The 16,584-nt window shown below is 44.0% G+C and overlaps 1 protein-coding gene across 2 annotated transcripts; it reads left to right on the top strand.

Moving 5' to 3' along the window:
* Window positions 1–1,401: 1,401 nt before the first annotated feature.
* GCSH (glycine cleavage system protein H) lies at window positions 1,402–15,181 on the top strand. Of its 2 annotated transcripts, none has more exons than XM_002826677.6 (5): window positions 1,402–1,692; window positions 7,150–7,229; window positions 10,175–10,238; window positions 12,908–13,039; window positions 14,536–15,181. In XM_002826677.6, the coding sequence occupies exons 1-5, from the start codon at window positions 1,545–1,547 to the stop codon at window positions 14,631–14,633; spliced, it is 522 nt and encodes a 173-aa protein (XP_002826723.1). In that variant the 5' UTR covers window positions 1,402–1,544; the 3' UTR covers window positions 14,634–15,181. The 2 variants fall into 2 exon arrangements, with proteins under 2 accessions (XP_002826723.1, XP_054390155.1); XM_054534180.2 differs by having other exon boundaries at window positions 14,518–15,181.
* The last annotated feature ends 1,403 nt before the right edge of the window (window positions 15,182–16,584 follow it).

The following is a 16,584-nucleotide window of genomic DNA, read 5'->3' as shown; positions in this document are numbered from 1 at the left end:
AAGCGGAGGAACCCTTAGTTCTAGGAAATCCCTGCCCCTTTTCTGGAGAACTCTTGAATAATCCACCCCTTGTTTAGCATATAATCAAGAAATAACTATAAGTATACTCAGTCGAGAAGCCATACTGTTGCTCTGTCTACGGAGAAGCCATTCTTTTTTGCTTTACTTCTCTAATAAACGTGCTTTCACTTTATAGACTCGCCCCAAATTCTTTCTTGCATGAGGTCCAAAAACCCTCTCTTGGGGTCTGGATAAGGTGTGTGTGTAGCTTAAGGTGTTTTTCAGAACAGTATTTCTTTGCTGACTCATGGTCACGCCATAAAATCTGTGTTGAAGGTGAGGTTTTTCCCAGAACCTAATTTTTTTCTGACTTCTTGGATTGGGATGATGACTTCGGCTTTTCTCGGAAGGCCTTGCTCACACCGCTGGCCGATGAAACAAGGAATTGTGCACACTGGGTCTCAGCTCTCTGCGTTTTGAATATTTCTGCATTAGTGACTGGCTTGGGTCCAGTCTCCACCAAGAAGCCACTTCTGACCCTTAGACAAGTCTTTATTCCTTTTTAAGTAAGCTTCTGGATTCTGCCAGTCCTGTTTGGGGTTCCTGGGACTCTTTGAGACAGGAACGATACAGAGCAGTTGAAGGAGAATAGAAACTTCCAGGCTGCAGTTCTATCTAACAAAAGGAAACTGTTGAAATAGCTGCACAAGCTATGGGCTAAGACCCTGAAAAACCAGGGTGTGGGTCAAGCTGGCTAAAACCAACTGGACCCAACGTGGTGTGGCTTTGACCTAGGCTTCACCTAGGACTTATTAACATACTAAGTCACACACCCACCGGCACCACGACAATTCCGGGAACACCCATATTTGGTGTAAAAATGGGTGGCACCACAGTTCTGAGAAGTCTCCACCTTATTCCAGAAACCTTTGTGCATATTCCATTTCTTAAAGAAACCTATAAAGATGGAAACCCCAAGCCCCATTGTGTGGCCCTCTTTTGAGTCCGCCCTTTCTTCAGTGTGTACTTTGCAGTAAATCTCTGTACTTTCACGATTTTCCGACTTGTTCTTGAATTCCTTCGTGAGGTGTTGAAACCACCTTTGCAAATTTATGACTGAGACAGTGAAAGAGATCCACATGTGGAAAGGAACCCAGTCTGGAGCTAGGCCCCGCCCCCTCCTCCGGGCAGCCCAATCATACCCAGGCCCGCCGGGCTAGTCCCCGCCCCTCGATGCTGCCTCTTCCGGGCCTCAGGTTCTTCCCCATGCCCACGCCCCTCTTTCGCGTCGCCGTATCCGAGGTCGCGCCAGGCCCTGGAGTCGCCAGTCTCCGCCTGCTGGCCAATCAGACCCTGCCTCGCCCCCTCGCCTGGGAGTCTCCGCCCTCCGCGCTCTGCCCAGTCGGGCTCTGTCCCGCCCCGGCGGCACCGCCTCCGCCCCTCCATCCAGCCGGCTCCCTCCGGCCACGAACTGCCCCTCCCCGCCCCGCCTCCCGGCGTGGGTGGCCGAGGCGTAGCGCTGCGACCCCCGCACCCTTGCGAACATGGCGCTGCGAGTGGTGCGGAGCGTGCGGGCCCTGCTCTGCACCCTGCGCGCGGTCCCGTCACCCGCCGCGCCCTGCCCGCCGAGGCCCTGGCAGCTGGGGGTGGGCGCCGTCCGGACGCTGCGCACTGGACCCGCTCTGCTCTCGGGTAAGCGCGGCGGGCACGTGGGCGGCTGCTCCCTCCCCGCCTGGGCTGCTTGTCCCGGGCCCAGCGGGACTCGGAGGACGCCGGGGCACCGCTCCTGAGCCACCGGGGCGGAGCGAGCGCGGACCCTGCCCCCTTCTTCTGTTGGGATCCCTGGCTCTGCGGCCGCTTCTCCCCCTTAAGTAGCGGGAGGACCCGGGAGCAGCCTTTGCTCTAGGGGTTGCATGCAGCCGAGAGGGGAGGCCTGCGGGACACCGAGGCGGGGGTGACTCGGCGGGTCCCGCGGGCAGGTCGGCCGCTTGCTGCAGAAGCCAGGCACGTGTCGCTTAAGCGTCTCGGTGGCCTTAAGTTTATCTCCCATCTGCGTGCATCGTTGAGACCCCAAATGGGGAGGCCTTTAGTTTACTAAGTGGACCGTTACTGAGAACTCCAAAGTAAAATTAAAACAGAAGCGCTTATTAAAATTAAAGCACCAGGCCGGGCGCGATGGCTGACGCCGGTAATCCCAGCACTTTGGGAGGCCGAGGAGGGCGGATCATGAAGTCAGGAGATCGAGACCATCCTGGCTAACACGGTGAAATCCCATCTCTACTAAAAGTACAAAAAATTAGCCAGGCGTGGCGGCATGCGCATGTAATCCCAGCTACTCGGGAGGCTGAGGCAGGAGAATCGCTTGAACCTGGGAGGCGGAGGTTGCAGTGAGCCGAGATTGCGCCACTGCACTCCAGCCTGGGCGACAGAGCAGAACTCCACCTCAAAAAAAAGAAAATTAAAGCACCAGATCTAGATTTTTTTACTAGATAAAACAATCATAACTTTGAAGATTCAGCTATTTCCCCAAAACAAGTAACATAAAGTCTTCTCGACTCAACAGAAGTTCTGCTAAAGTTTGTATTGGATCATTCATATGTGCGCTTGCTGAAATGAGTCCTAAGTAAAACAGACTTGAAATAACTGGGATGCCTGCCCATGAATGTTTCGGCCATTTGTGCTACTTCAGCACAATTATTGCAGAGGAAAAACAATTTTCTTTTCTTTTTTTTTTTCTTTTTATTGAGATGGAGCCTCGCTCTGTCGCCCAGGCTGGAGTGTAGCGGCGCGATCTCAGCTCACTGCAACCTCCACCTACCGGATTCAAGCGATTCTCTTGCCTCAGCCTCCCGAGTAGCTGGGTTCACTGGCGCCCGTCACCACCTCCAGCTGAGTTTTGTATTTTTAGTACCGACAGGGTTTCGCCACGTTAGGCTGGTCTCAAACTCCTGACCTCAAGTGATCCACCCGCCTCGGCCTCCCAAAGTGCTGGGATTACAATCGTGCGTCACCGCGCCAGGCCAACAATTTTCTTTACGCCCAAACGCTTGAGACACTGACTGCTCTTTGTGAAGAACTCGGGCTGCTTCGATTTTGTAGATCAGTGATGGCTCTTGTCTCATTAATTCATCGTTTTAGAAACCTGTTTGGAGCTGGAATGGTTGATAAATTTATTCCAAAATTTGTAGCAGATTTACTTATGCTCTCTTGCTAATAGTCCGTCTGCTCTGTTTCTGATAGGGATCCATACATCACTAATTTGAATACAAAAGTAAAGCATTTCTCAGATAAGAATTTAATTTCAAGTCTGTGGTTTTCGTTCCTTTTTTTTTTTCTTTTTTGAGATGGAGTCTGGCTCTGTCGCCTCGGCTGACATCCAGTGGCAGGATCTTGGCTCACTGCAACCTCCGCCTCCCGGGTTCAAGCAGTTCTCCTGCCTCAGCCTCCCGAGTAGCTGGACAACAAGAGCACAACTCCATCTCAAAAAAAAAGAAAGAGAAGAAAAATTGACTAATATTAATATAAAATATTTTATCAGACTAGTGACATTGAAAAAGGGAAATGCAAAATTTTCATAAATTGCTCACAACTCCTGATTTTCCGAGGCCAAAAACCACCTTTTTCAAGGCCCAGTTAGAAAGTAATTATTGTCCAGGTGCGGTGGTTCGTGCCTTTAATCCCAGCACTTTGGGAGGCTGAGGCGGGCGGATCACCTGAGGTCAGGAGTTCAAGACCAGCCTGGCCAACATGGTGAAACCCTGTCTCTACTAAAAATACAAAAAATTAGCCGGGCGTGGTGGCGCGTGCTTGTAATCCCAGCTACTTGGGAGGATGAGGCCGAATCACTTGAACCCGGGAGGCGGAGGTTGCAGTGAGCCTAGATCGCACCACTGCACTCCAGCTTGGGTGACAGAGTGAGACTCTGTCTCAAAAAAAGAAAGTAATTATTTACCTAATCTATCTACTTCTTGTCGGGCCAAGGGTTAAAGGAGAATTGTACTAATCATTGCCTTTAGCCTAAACAGCATGCTTAGTAAAATAAAGACTTAGGTCTTTGAATCACTGCAACCTCTGCCTGCCAGGTTCAAGCGATTCTCCTGCCTCAGCTTCCCGAGTAGCTGGGATTACAGGTGCCCGCCGCCATACCCGGCCAATTTTTTGTATTTTTAGGAGAGACGGGGTTTCACCATGTTGGCCAGGTTGGTCTTGAACTCCTGATCTCAGGTGATCTGCCTGCCTCGGCCTCCCAAAGTGCTGGGATTACAGGCGAGAGCCACTGCTGTTGGCCAGGACTGAGGGGTAACATTACCAGTAATGTTGCTGTCTCCCTCTAAACTTGGAGCCAACAATTTTCTTTACGCCCAAATGTTTGAGACACTAACTGCTTCTTGTTAAGGAGAATTGTACTAATTACAATTAGTAATTGCTCGGTTGCTAAAATGAGTGTCACAGCAGCCTTACTCCTAAAATTATCTTCACAGGTAGGCAAGATGGCAAGGTCAAAGAAGGTAGTCTCAGGTGGTATTTATAATTGTCCAGCACTTACTTTGAAAAGGTGTATTAGCTTCAAACTGCTTATAATTGGCATATAACCGGCAATTTGTAACAGAGTGAGAGAATTAAGTGTTATAGACAAATAACTATATACTATCTATTTTCCTCAGAATCCTCTTAATAAACTTTAAAAAATCATGTCATTCTGCAACTTTTTTTTTTGAGATGAAGTTTTGCTAGTCGCCCAGGCAATGGTGCAATCTCGGCTCACTGCAACCTCTGCCTCCCAGGTTCAAGTGATTCTCCTGCCTCAGCCTCCCAAGTAGCTAGGATTATAGGCGTGCACCACTACACCCAGCTAATTTTTGTATTTTTAGTAGAGACTTGGTTTCACCATGCTGGCCAGGCTGGTCTTGAACTCCTTACGTCAGGTGATCCGCCCGCCTCGGCCTCCCAAAGTGCTGGGATTACAGGCATGAGCCACTGTGCCCGGCCTGCAGCATGATAATTTAAGGGGAAAAATATATATATTTTTTTCTCCCAAAGTGTTGGGATTACAGGCATGAGCCACCACGCCCAGGGATTTTTTTTTTCGAGACCGAGTCTTGCTCTGTTGCTTAGGCTGGAGTGCAGTGGCGTGATCTCAGCTCACTGCAACCTCTGCCTCCCGGGTTCAAGCAATTCTCATGCCTCAGCCTCCCAAGTCGCTGGGATTACAGGAGTGTGCCACCACACCTGGCTAATTTTTGTATTTTTTTAGTAGAGACGTGGTTTCACTATGCTGGCCAGGCTGGTCTCAAACTCCGGACCTCAGGTGATCCACCTGCCTCGGCCTCCCAAAGTGCTGGGATTACACGCATGAGTCACTGTGCCTGGCCTGCGACATGATAATTTAAGGAAAAAAAAAATATTTCATTCCTTCAGCTTTTGAGTGCTTGCTATGTGGCAAGCACTGTATTTAGAATTGGGAAAACAAATGAAAGTAAGATAAACCTTGCTGTTTCTTGGTGGGTACGCAGTCTACTTCCTGGGGAGACTGACAGATGAACTCTAGCATGTTCAGCACTGTGTGTGTGCTGGGGGATAGTGGTGCAGGGTGCCGTAAGAGCATGTTGGCTGGCCCAAGAACCTAGACTTGGTTAGACAAGCCTTTGGGCAGGAACAGACTTCTAAATCTAGACCTGAAGTAGTTAGTAAAGGTGGTAGGGAGAGTCTTTCAGTCAGAACATAGTGTACACATCTTAAACTTCCTTACCTGAACATCAGATTGACCTGAAACATTGAGTTCTTTGAAGTGGAATGAAGCAAAATAAATTTCTTTGTGACACATTTTTTGACTTCTTCCACTGAAGGGGTATGAACTTTAGAAAGTTTCATAATTAAGGGGAGAAGAAAGCAATATTAAATTACATACTTGGCTAGGCACGGTGGCTCACACACTATTATCCCAGCACTTTGAGAGGTTGAGGTGGGAGGATCACTTGAGCTCAGGAGTTTGAGACCAGTCTGGACAACATAGACCCCCCCATCTCTACAAAAATAAAAAATAAAAATAATAATTATACACTCTACTTACGTTGTGCTGCATATCAGAGCTGTAACCAAAGCAACTGAATGCTGTTTTAAGTACAACTATCTTTTGGGTAAGGGGTAAAATGAGCCAGTGAGGCCTCTTTAAAACAGTATTTAAGTTAACCATTTTCCTATGAACTTATGTTGCATTGTTTTTAGAAAAATACTTGGTATCAGAATATGAAATATATTTAATAGCATATGCTTTTTAAAAAATACTATTCTCCAAGGCAAGTACTTTTACCTTTATATCCTAAATAACTCTTTTTACTCTTGAACATTGGGCGGTCCTTCTTTCAGGATTCCCTGAATCGTTTGACCGTATCTTTAGAGAAGTGCTCAGTAAGTCAAGGGCTGAACCTGTCCAGTGAATGATGAGCAGAGCTTGACTTTCCACCAACCCATGGCTTAGCTCTGAGAAGACTGTTGAGTTCTGATCTTAATTTTCTTCTTTAAGCAACGGTAGTACTATCTTCAAGGTTAGGCTTGACTTTGATTAAAGTAGAATTTTAAGAACTTAGTCAAATTATAGTTGTTCCAGGAGGTCAGTTTCATTCCTGTAAAATTTTACTTTGTAACCCAAGCCGCACTGAAGCTCTCTTAGGTCAGCTCTGCCTAAAGAGGCACCTAATTATTACTGTTATTTTTTTTTTTAGGTTAAATCATTTCTTATATGAGCCATCTTTATGCTGCCTCCCTAAATCTCATCACCCCAAATCTGTCTTCAGAGGGACAGATTTTTTTTTCTGCAAGACAGACCAGTAATAGTTAAGTATACATTTGAAATATGCTCCAAAATTTTCTTTTGTGATTTAGGCTAAGTAATGTTAAAGCAGATAATCCAATCTCCAAAAGATGTACAAGGTGTTCAGATCAAGTCATCTTTGCTTAAATGGTACTGCTGTTTAAATGCGTCATCTCTATACATGATCTTCATTCTTTCCTGAGCCATGCACTATTTAAAGGTAGTGTCAACAGGTCAAACACAAATTCTGGGAAAGTCTTTTGAAAGGAATGATAATGAAAAGTGCTTCTTAAGAAGTAATGCTACTGCTTTTCTGAAATATTGGTCTTCTGTTTTAGTGCGTAAATTCACAGAGAAACACGAATGGGTAACAACAGAAAATGGCATTGGAACAGTGGGAATCAGCAATTTTGCACAGGTATTGGATTATATTGAAATATTGTCAGTGTGCTCTTGCATAATTTGCTTTATCTCTACCTTTTAAAAAGTGTTTAGGCTGTGTGAGGTGGCTCATGCCTGTAATCCCAACACTTTGGGAGGCTGAGGCAAGAGGATTGCTTGAGGCCAGGAGTTCAAGACCAGCCTGGTCAACATAGTGAAACCCCGTCTCTACCAAAAGTTAAAAAAAAAAAAATTAGCCTAGCATGGTGGCTCACGCCTGTGGTCCCAGCTACTCAGGAGGCTAAGGCAGGAGGATCGCTGGAGCCCAGGAGGTTGAGGCTGCAGTGAACCATGATCATGTCACTGCAAAATGCAAAAATTAGCTGGTCTTGGTGGTACACACCTGTAATCCCAGCTCGTCAGGAGTCTGAGACAGGAGAATCACTTGAACCTGGGAGGCAGAAGTTGCAGTGAGCCGAGATTGTACCACTGCACTCTAGCCTGGGTGACAGAGTAAGACTCCATCTCCAAAAAAAAAAAAAAGAAAGAAAGTAAGAAAACCAACCAGAGTTGAATTAAGTAAAACATAATTTAGTTAGGGCATTATGTGGTATTTTAAGAGACGTTGCAAGCTTAACACTGAAAGTAGGAAACATGTCCTATTCAAGAAGGAAATGTGTGTGTTTTGTACTGGGCAATTAAGGAAAGAGGAAAAAGAAGAACAGGGTGTTACCAGCATTTTGTGGGTCCAGTGATACACACGTGACCAGGAGGACGGGAAGAAAGAAAACCTCAATAGGCACAGATGACACAAAGGGAAGGCTTTTATTTAGCCCATCTTTTCTCTGTAAATTCCCCTCAATTCCATATGGCGATACTGTTTAAGAGAACATGAGAAGCCAAATACTGGCATGTTCAGTGATTTTCAACTGGATGTATGTATTGGGTGAGGCGGGGAAGGGGGGATGTGTTAACTGATGGGAATGCAGTCATGTGTCACTTAATGATGGAGCTATGTTCTGATAACTGCCTCCTAGGGGATTGCGTCCTTATGTGAGCCTCCTAGGGTGCCCTTACACACACCTAGATGGTACAGCCTATTACACACCTTGGCTATATGGTATAGCCTTTGCTCCTGGGCTACAAACCTGTACAGCATGTTACTGTACTGAATACTGTAGGCAATTGTGTTACAATTGCCTATCAAAACACAGAGAAGGTACAGTAAAAATATGGCACAGGTTGAGCATCTGTAATCCCTGAAATACTCCAAAAATCTGAAACTTTTTGAGCACCAACGTGACTCTTAAAAAAAAATGCTCATTGGAGCATTTTGGATTCCAGAATCTTGGATGAGGAGTGCTCATATGTTAAGTATAATGCAAGTATTCCAAATTCTGAAATCCAATACACTTCTGGTCCCAAGCATTTTGGATAAGTGATACTAACTATATTATAATTTCATGGGACCACTGTCATTTATGTGGCCTGTTGTTGACTAAAACGCCATTAGGCGGCACGTGACTGTACAAAATTCCTCAGACATGTAAGATTCTTGTGTGTTGAGAATCACTGACAATTATATCTTCCTTGGCATCTCTGTATACCTACTATGAGGCCTAGTGTCGGATAGTTTTTGAGATGTTATGTAAGATGTCGTCCTTACCTCCTAGAGTTTATTTGTGAGGGGAATTAACCTACATGAGAATGACTTGCAAACATTATTACATGATAGCATCGGAACGGTGGGGTTGTAATTCACTTACCTGATGGAGGGACCACTTCTTTCTGGAGTCAAGGACTTCAGGGAGTACAAGGTGTGAGGACTATGATTTGTAGAATCAGTGAGCAGGATTTCAGCAAATGCTTTGGGGGCAATGGTGTACATAAAACTGCGGAGGTGGAAGAACACCAAATATGTTCATGCTCAGAAGAGCTAGCAGTGTTTGCTGGGCGCAGTGTCTCACACCTGTAATCCTAGCACTTTGGAAGGCCTAGGCAAGTCGATCATCTGAGGTCAAACGTTCAAGACCAGCTGGCCAACATGGTGAAACTGCATCTCTAGCAAAAAATTAAAAAAAATTAGCCGGGCATGGTGGCGGGCACCTGTAATCCCAGCTACTTGGGAGGCTGAGGCAGGAGAATCGCTTGAACCTGGGAGGCGGAGGTTGCAGTGAGCCGAGATCAGGCCACTGCACTCCAGCCTGGGCAACAAGAGAGAAACTCTGTCTCAAAACCAAACAAAACAAAGAGCTAGCAGTGTTGTGTGGGGCATGAGGCTTGTGTTAGGTTGCTTAAGCCTGTGAGCCAGCTCTGGCTGGTGGCTGGTCTCTTGCAGCTCCTGGGTTGAGAATAGTTTTTTAAAATCATTTTATTTTACTTAGTTTTGGAGAACAGGGTCTTGCTATATTGCCAAGGCAGGTCTCAAACTCCTAGGCTCAAGCTATCCTCCCACCTCTGCCTCCCTAAGAGCTGGGATTACAGGCATGAGCCACCGCACCCAGCCATTTATTTTTATTCTTGACATGGAGTCTTGCTCTGTCGCCAAGGCTGGAGTACACAGGTGCAATCTCAGCTCACTGCAACCTCTGCCTCCCAGATTTAAGTGATTCTCCTGCCTCATCCTCCTGAGTAGCTGGGATTACAAGTGCCTGCCACCACACCCGGCTAATTTTTGTATTTTTATTAGAGACTGGGTTTCACCATGTCAACCAGGCTGGTCTCGAACTTCTGACCTCAAGTGATGTGCCCACCTTGGGCCTTGCGAAGTGCCGGGATTACAGGCGTGAACTACCACACCTAACTGAGAGTAGTTTTTACATGTTTAAAGGATTTTAAGGAAAACTCAAGAATGTAGCCCCTCCAGTATAAAATATATACTAAATCTTCATTATAGGGGATTCAGTATTTGGCTTGTTCTGTTTACTGGAGGGTTTAGTTGTAACTTCTTAGAGATTTTTGGTTTTGTCTTGTTTTATTTAGGAAGCGTTGGGAGATGTTGTTTACTGTAGTCTGCCTGAAGTTGGGACAAAATTGAACAAACAAGGTGAGTGTTCTTAGGATCTTAGAATGATCCATGCCATGAATTTTGCTTACATTGAATAGTAATTTGTTTGTACCCTGGATTAATTAGAGTGCTTTCTTTTTTTTTGGAGACAGTCTTACTTTGTCACCCAGGCTGGAGGGCAGTGACATCATCTCGGCCCACTGTAACCTCTGCCTCCTGGGTTCAAGTGATTCTTGTGTCTCAGGCACGTGCCACCACGCCCAGCTAATTTTTGTATTTTTAGTAGAGACGGAGTTTCCCCATGTTGGCCAGGCTGGTCTCGAACTCCTGACCTCAAGTGATCCGCCCGCCTTGGCTTCCCAAAATGCTGAGATTACAAGTGTGAGCCACCGTGCCCAGCCAATTAGAGTGCTTTTGACCCAAGTATTAGGTTGGTGCAAACGTAATTGCTACTCAGAGGCTGAGACAGGAGAATTGCTGGAACTTGGGAGGCGGAGTTTGCAGTGAGCCGAGATCCCATCACTGTACTCCAGCCTGGGCGACAGAGCAAGACTCCGTCTCAAAAAAAAAAAAAGAAAAAAAGTCTATTAATATCAATATGTTAGATAATATCCTTAAACTAATGAATACCCTTTTAAGACATTCTGCTAAAGGTAGTTTTTTAACTTGATGTAAAATCTACATACAGTGAAATGCATGGACCAGAAGTGTACAATTCACTGAGTTTTAACAAATGTATACACTTAAATAAACCTTCCCAGTCAAATAGATGACCTCTTCTCTCGTTTCTACACCATAGGTTTATTTTGCCTATTCTTTAACTTTATATGAAAGGAATCACACAGTGTGTGTGTTACTTTTGGCTGCTTTTGGGATTTACCAAGCTTCTTGAATCTGTAGATTGAATTTTTTTTTCAATTAAATTTGGAGACTTCTTATTTTAGTCATGATTTCTTTCTCTTCCCACTTCATTCCTTTTTTCTTCTCTGATTTGAGACGTGTTCGTCATATCACTTGATATTGTCCTATAGGGTCCCTAAGACTGTTAACTTTTCAGCATTTTTTTAAACTGTGCTTTTTTTTTTCTCTTCTTCTTTTTATTTTTTTGAGACGGAGTCTTGCTCTGTTGCCCAGGCTGGAATGCAATGGCACGATATTGGCCCACTGCAACCTCCGCCTCCCAGGTTCAAGCAATTCTCCTTTTTCAGCCACCCGAGTAGACGGGACTACAGGCACACACCACCACACCAGGCTAATTTTTTTTTTTTTTTTTTTTTGAGTTTTTGGTAGAGGCGGGGTTTCACCATGTTGGCCAGGCTGGTCCTGAACTCCCGACCTCAAGTGATCTACCCACCTTGGCTTCCCAAAGTGTTGGGATTACAGGCGTGAGCCACCGTTCCTGGCCAGTAGTTCAGAGTTTATAATTGTGGTTTTTTGTTTTTGAGATGGAGTCTCACGCTGTCACCAAGTCTGGAGTGCAATGGCATGGTCTCGGCTCACTGCAACCTCCACCTCCTGGGTTCAAGCGATTCTCCTGCCTCAGTCTCCCAAGTAGCTGGGATTATAGGTGCCCACCACCATGCCCGGCTAATTTTTTTGTATTTTAGTAGAGACCATGTTGGCTAGGCTGGTTTCAAACTACTGACCTCAGGTGATCTGCCTGCCTTGGTCTTCCAAAGTGCAGGAATTACAGGCATGAGCCACCACGCCCGGCCCAGAGCTTATAATTGTTATCTGATACAAGGTACTTCACTGTCACTGGAACATTCTAAAGTTTTCATTTTGTTTTTTTCTGAGCCACAGCTAAGTTGCAAGAACATGGAGTTTTAGTGAACCTACACACATCTGGCATTCAGGCACATCACCATTTGTTATTCACTGTGTCCAGGACACACAGATAGGTCCACTTTATTGAGACAATATATACCCTTCTCGTGGTTATTATAGCCTGACAAAACTTATGGTTTTATTTTTAATTAAAGAAATTTAGGCCAGGCATGGTGGCTCACGGTTGTAATCCCAGCACTTTGGGAGGCTGAGGCAGGTTGATCACTAGGTCAGGAGTTCAAGACCAGCCTGGCCAACACAGTGAAACGCTGTCTCTACTAAAAATACAAAAATTAGCTCGGCGTGGTGGCGTGCGCCTGAAATCATAGCTACTTGGGAGGCTGAGGCAGGAGAATGGCTTGAACCCAGGAGGGAGAGGTGGCAGTGAGCCGAGATCATGCCATTGTACTGTAGCCTGGCAACAGAGCAAGACTCCGTCTGAAAAAAAAAAAAAAAAAAAAGAGCCAGGCGCGGTGGCTCACGCCTGTAATCCCAGCACTTTGGGAGGCCGAGGCGGGCGGATCACGACATCAGGAGATTGAGACCATCCTAGCTAACACGGTGAAACCCCATCTCTACTAAAAATACCAAAAATTAGAAGGGCGTGGTGGCGGGGGGGCGCCTGTAGTCCTAGCTACTCGGGAGGCTGAGGCAGGAGAATGGCATGAACCCTTGGGAGGTGGAGCTTGCAGTGAGGCGAGATTGCGCCACTGCACTCCAGCCTGGGCAACAGAGCGAGACTCCATCTCAAAAAAAAAAAAAAAGAAATTTGGAATTTTAAAATCATAGCTATATGACAGGAATCTACTTTTTCATATTTTGTGTTTTCAAGTAACTGACTTGTAACATTTCATGTTTTCTTTAATTTTTTTTCCATTTAGATGAGTTTGGTGCTTTGGAAAGTGTGAAAGCTGCTAGTGAACTCTATTCTCCTTTATCAGGAGAAGTAACTGAAATTAATGAAGCTCTTGCAGAAAATCCAGGACTTGTAAACAAATCTTGTTATGAAGATGGTAAGCTGTTGCTAGAAATTTCTCAAGGAATTACTACTACAGTTAATATTTTATCTAGAATTTAAAGCAAGTTTAGCTGATTGTGACTTCATCTTTTTCTACTTCTTGGTACTACATAGAGATGTTCTGCTTTAAAAGAAAAACAGAGGTTAGTTGAATACATAAAGTTATGTTTAAGATTTCTGGCTAGGCGCAGTGGCTCACACCTGTGATCCCAGCACTTTGGGAGGCCAAGGTGGGTGGATTGCTTTAGTCCAGGAGTTGGAGACCAGCCTGGGCAACATGGTAAAACTGTCTCTATAGAAATACAAAAATTAGCTGGCTGTGGTGGAATGTGCCTGTAGTCTCAGTTACTAGGGAGGCTGAGGTGGGAGAATTGCTTGAACCTGAGAGGTCAAGGCTGCAGTCTGTAGTGAGCCAAGATTGCACCACTCCACTCCAGCCTGAGTGACAGAGCGAGACCGTCTCAAAAAAAGAAAAAAAAAACTCTGATGATAAAAGCATTACCTTATTTTGCAGCTTCTTGATATCAGTTGTAGGTTCTTTGGTTTTGGTGTAAACACCTGCAAAGTATTTACTTTTTCAGACATAAAGCAGCCACTTATATTGTGTGATATGGGGGGTAAAAAAATATATATTTTGCATTAATTTTGGTTTTCTCACAATTTCGTCCTTATAATCTAATGAGGTAAGCTAACAACAATTTTCTCTATTTTGTAGATGAATAGAGGCTCCAAAAGATTTATCTGTCAGGGTCACATGGCTGAGAAATGGCAAAGTTAGGATTAGGTTGTAGTTCTCTTTTGTCTGTCACCTAGCCCTTCTAATTAGCACTGCTTTCTAATCCCGTTAACCTCAGTAGTTAGTGTTCCATTTGTTAAAGACATACCTGGCCTTGTATATTTGGATCATATACTTAAGGACTTATTTTTATTATTTTTTTGAGACAGAGTCTCCCTCTGTCGCCCAGGCTGGAGTGCAGTGGCGTGATCTCGGCGCACCGCAACCTCCCCTTCTCAGGTTCAAGCACTTCTTCTGCCTCAGCTTCCCAGTAGCTGGGATTGCGGGCAACCGCCACCATGCCCGGCTAATTTTTGTGGTTTTGGTAGAGATGGGGTTCCACTATGTTGGCCAGGCTCGTCTAAAGCTCCTAGCCTCAAGTGATTTGCCTGCCTTGGCTTCCCAAAGTACTGGTATTACAGGCATGAGCCACCATGCCTGGCCCTTAAAGATTTAAATGTCATTTTCTGATGCTTATTACAACCTAAGAGTTCTTAATTTATTATGGTAGAATCTACTCTAGCCATAATTATTTTCATTTGTTATATACAAGTATTTTAATTCTTAAGGCTAAAATTTAAAGTTCCATGAATAAATAATGTATGGTTTTTGTAAAGAATACGAGATTGAGGCGCTCAGAAATCTGTTTTACGTTTTGGATGAATTTGACTTTTTAAAAAGTTAATGTGGAATATAAGGTTGTCTTTTGGTTGCAGGTTGGCTGATCAAGATGACACTGAGTAACCCTTCAGAACTAGATGAACTTATGAGTGAAGAAGCATATGAGAAATACATAAAATCTATTGAGGAGTGAAAATAAATGGAACTCCTAAATAAACTAGTATGAAATAACGCAACCCAGCAGAGTTGTCTTAAATTAGTGGTGGATAGAAGACTTAGAATAGCAACTTTTAGCATTACCGATGGGGAAAAAAAAAACTACTGTTAACACTGCTAATGAAAGAAAATGGTCTTTAACTTTCTAATGATTATAGATAAATATAATATGCATCTTTTTCACAATATCCTATGATTTTTAGACTAGGCTCTAGTGTTCAGAATTCATGAAATTATCCATCGTAAAAACTAGTTATAAAAATTACATAATTCAAAGATAACGTTGTTATTCTTAAGCCTTATATAATATTGTAACTTGCATGTATCCATACCTGGATTTGGGATGAAATACTTAATGATCTTTCCATTGGAAATAACTGGATGTGAAGAGGTTTTTGTTGCTTGTACAGTGTCAGATGAGGAACATCACTATCTTAATTTTGCAATACACTGCATTTGCTGGTGCTATTTTTATACAGTGAAGCAACAGCTTTGCAGCAAAATAATAAAATACTTTTTCGTTAATCATGTTTGTTTTGATGTTAATATTTCATTTAGTGACTCTGCTAGTATTTGTGAAAGTGCTAACTTTAACTTATGGAAAGTTACTTTTTAAAAGGAAATTTAAGCCAGAACAATGAAAAGCTCCAAGAAAATGTTTTCTTTAGTCACAAATCTGGTTTTTCTTAAGCCAAGATCTGTCACCTTTAACATGATAAAAAAATAAATCACCAACTTTGATTTTCTATCATGCGAGGTCTGAAGAAAGAAGAGGAAAGACAAAGGAAGGTGGAAGTTTTGATCAGTATAGCACATGGTATTTTTAAGAAGTTAAACCACATTCAGGTTTCCACTTAAGTCATGGGAATAAAAGTGGACAAAGATTGAAGCTTTATGAGCTCAGATAATGGACTTTGATAGTATTCTTTGCAGCTTAAGCATAGAGTGCCAAAAGTTATTTCCAAGTAGCTAATATATAGCATACGCTAACCAACTGTAATATGCTGGTAATATTGGGGTGGGGGTCTATATGCACATGCAAATATATATGTACATACACACAGAGCAAGAGGAGATAAACTCCTGTATCATTTTCTCAGTTACTAGAGGAAAAGAGAAGTATTCATATAGTACCACCTTCTGGTGGTGAATAAACAGCAAATTTAAGGACTTAGCGAAAGTAGGTAGGTAAATAACATACAAATCTTTCCTGCTCCTCAGCTGAAGAAACTCTTCATTCCAAGACTCTGCCAGTAGCCATATCAGTGCTAAACTATGTCTTTGTACCCTTAAATCTTAAGTATTGGCCAGGCGTGGTGGCTCACGCCTGTAATCCTACCACTTTGGGAGGCCAAGGTGGGTGGATCTCTTGAGCCCAGGAGTTTGAGACCAGCCTGGGCAACATGGTGAAACCCTGTCTCTACAAAAACATAAAAATTAGCCTGGCATGGTGGCATCTGCCTGTGGTCCCATCTGTTTGGGAGGCAGGTAGGATCACTTTGAGTCTGAGAGGTCAAGGCTGCAGTGAGCCAAGATCACACCACTGTACTCCAGCCTGGGTGACAGTGAGAACGTGTCTCAAAAAAAAAAAGTATCCAAGGTATCCTGGATGATTGTCTATATTGTATAATTGTCAGTCAGGTTAATTGATCTGTCTGCTTTGAAAATAGATGGGGATGAGTAATAATTACATAGATTTACCCTTTTGTTTTGAAAGTTCTCTAGGCATTGATTACTACCATCATTTCACAGGTATGCAAGGTGATAGGATAAGAAATTTGTTAAATAGTTGGGTGGTCGTAATGATTTTCACATTTCCTGGTCTACTCTTAATCAGTCCCTTAGCAAATTTTACTACACAAATATTTAAATGGGGCCGGGCGCGGTGGCTCACGCTTGTAATCCCAGCACTTTGGGAGGCCGAGGCC

This window comes from Pongo abelii, chromosome 18 (assembly GCF_028885655.2).
Source record: "Pongo abelii isolate AG06213 chromosome 18, NHGRI_mPonAbe1-v2.0_pri, whole genome shotgun sequence".
In the NCBI taxonomy this organism is placed as follows: domain Eukaryota; kingdom Metazoa; phylum Chordata; class Mammalia; order Primates; family Hominidae; genus Pongo; species Pongo abelii.
This window is presented reverse-complemented; position numbering and strand designations above follow the sequence as displayed.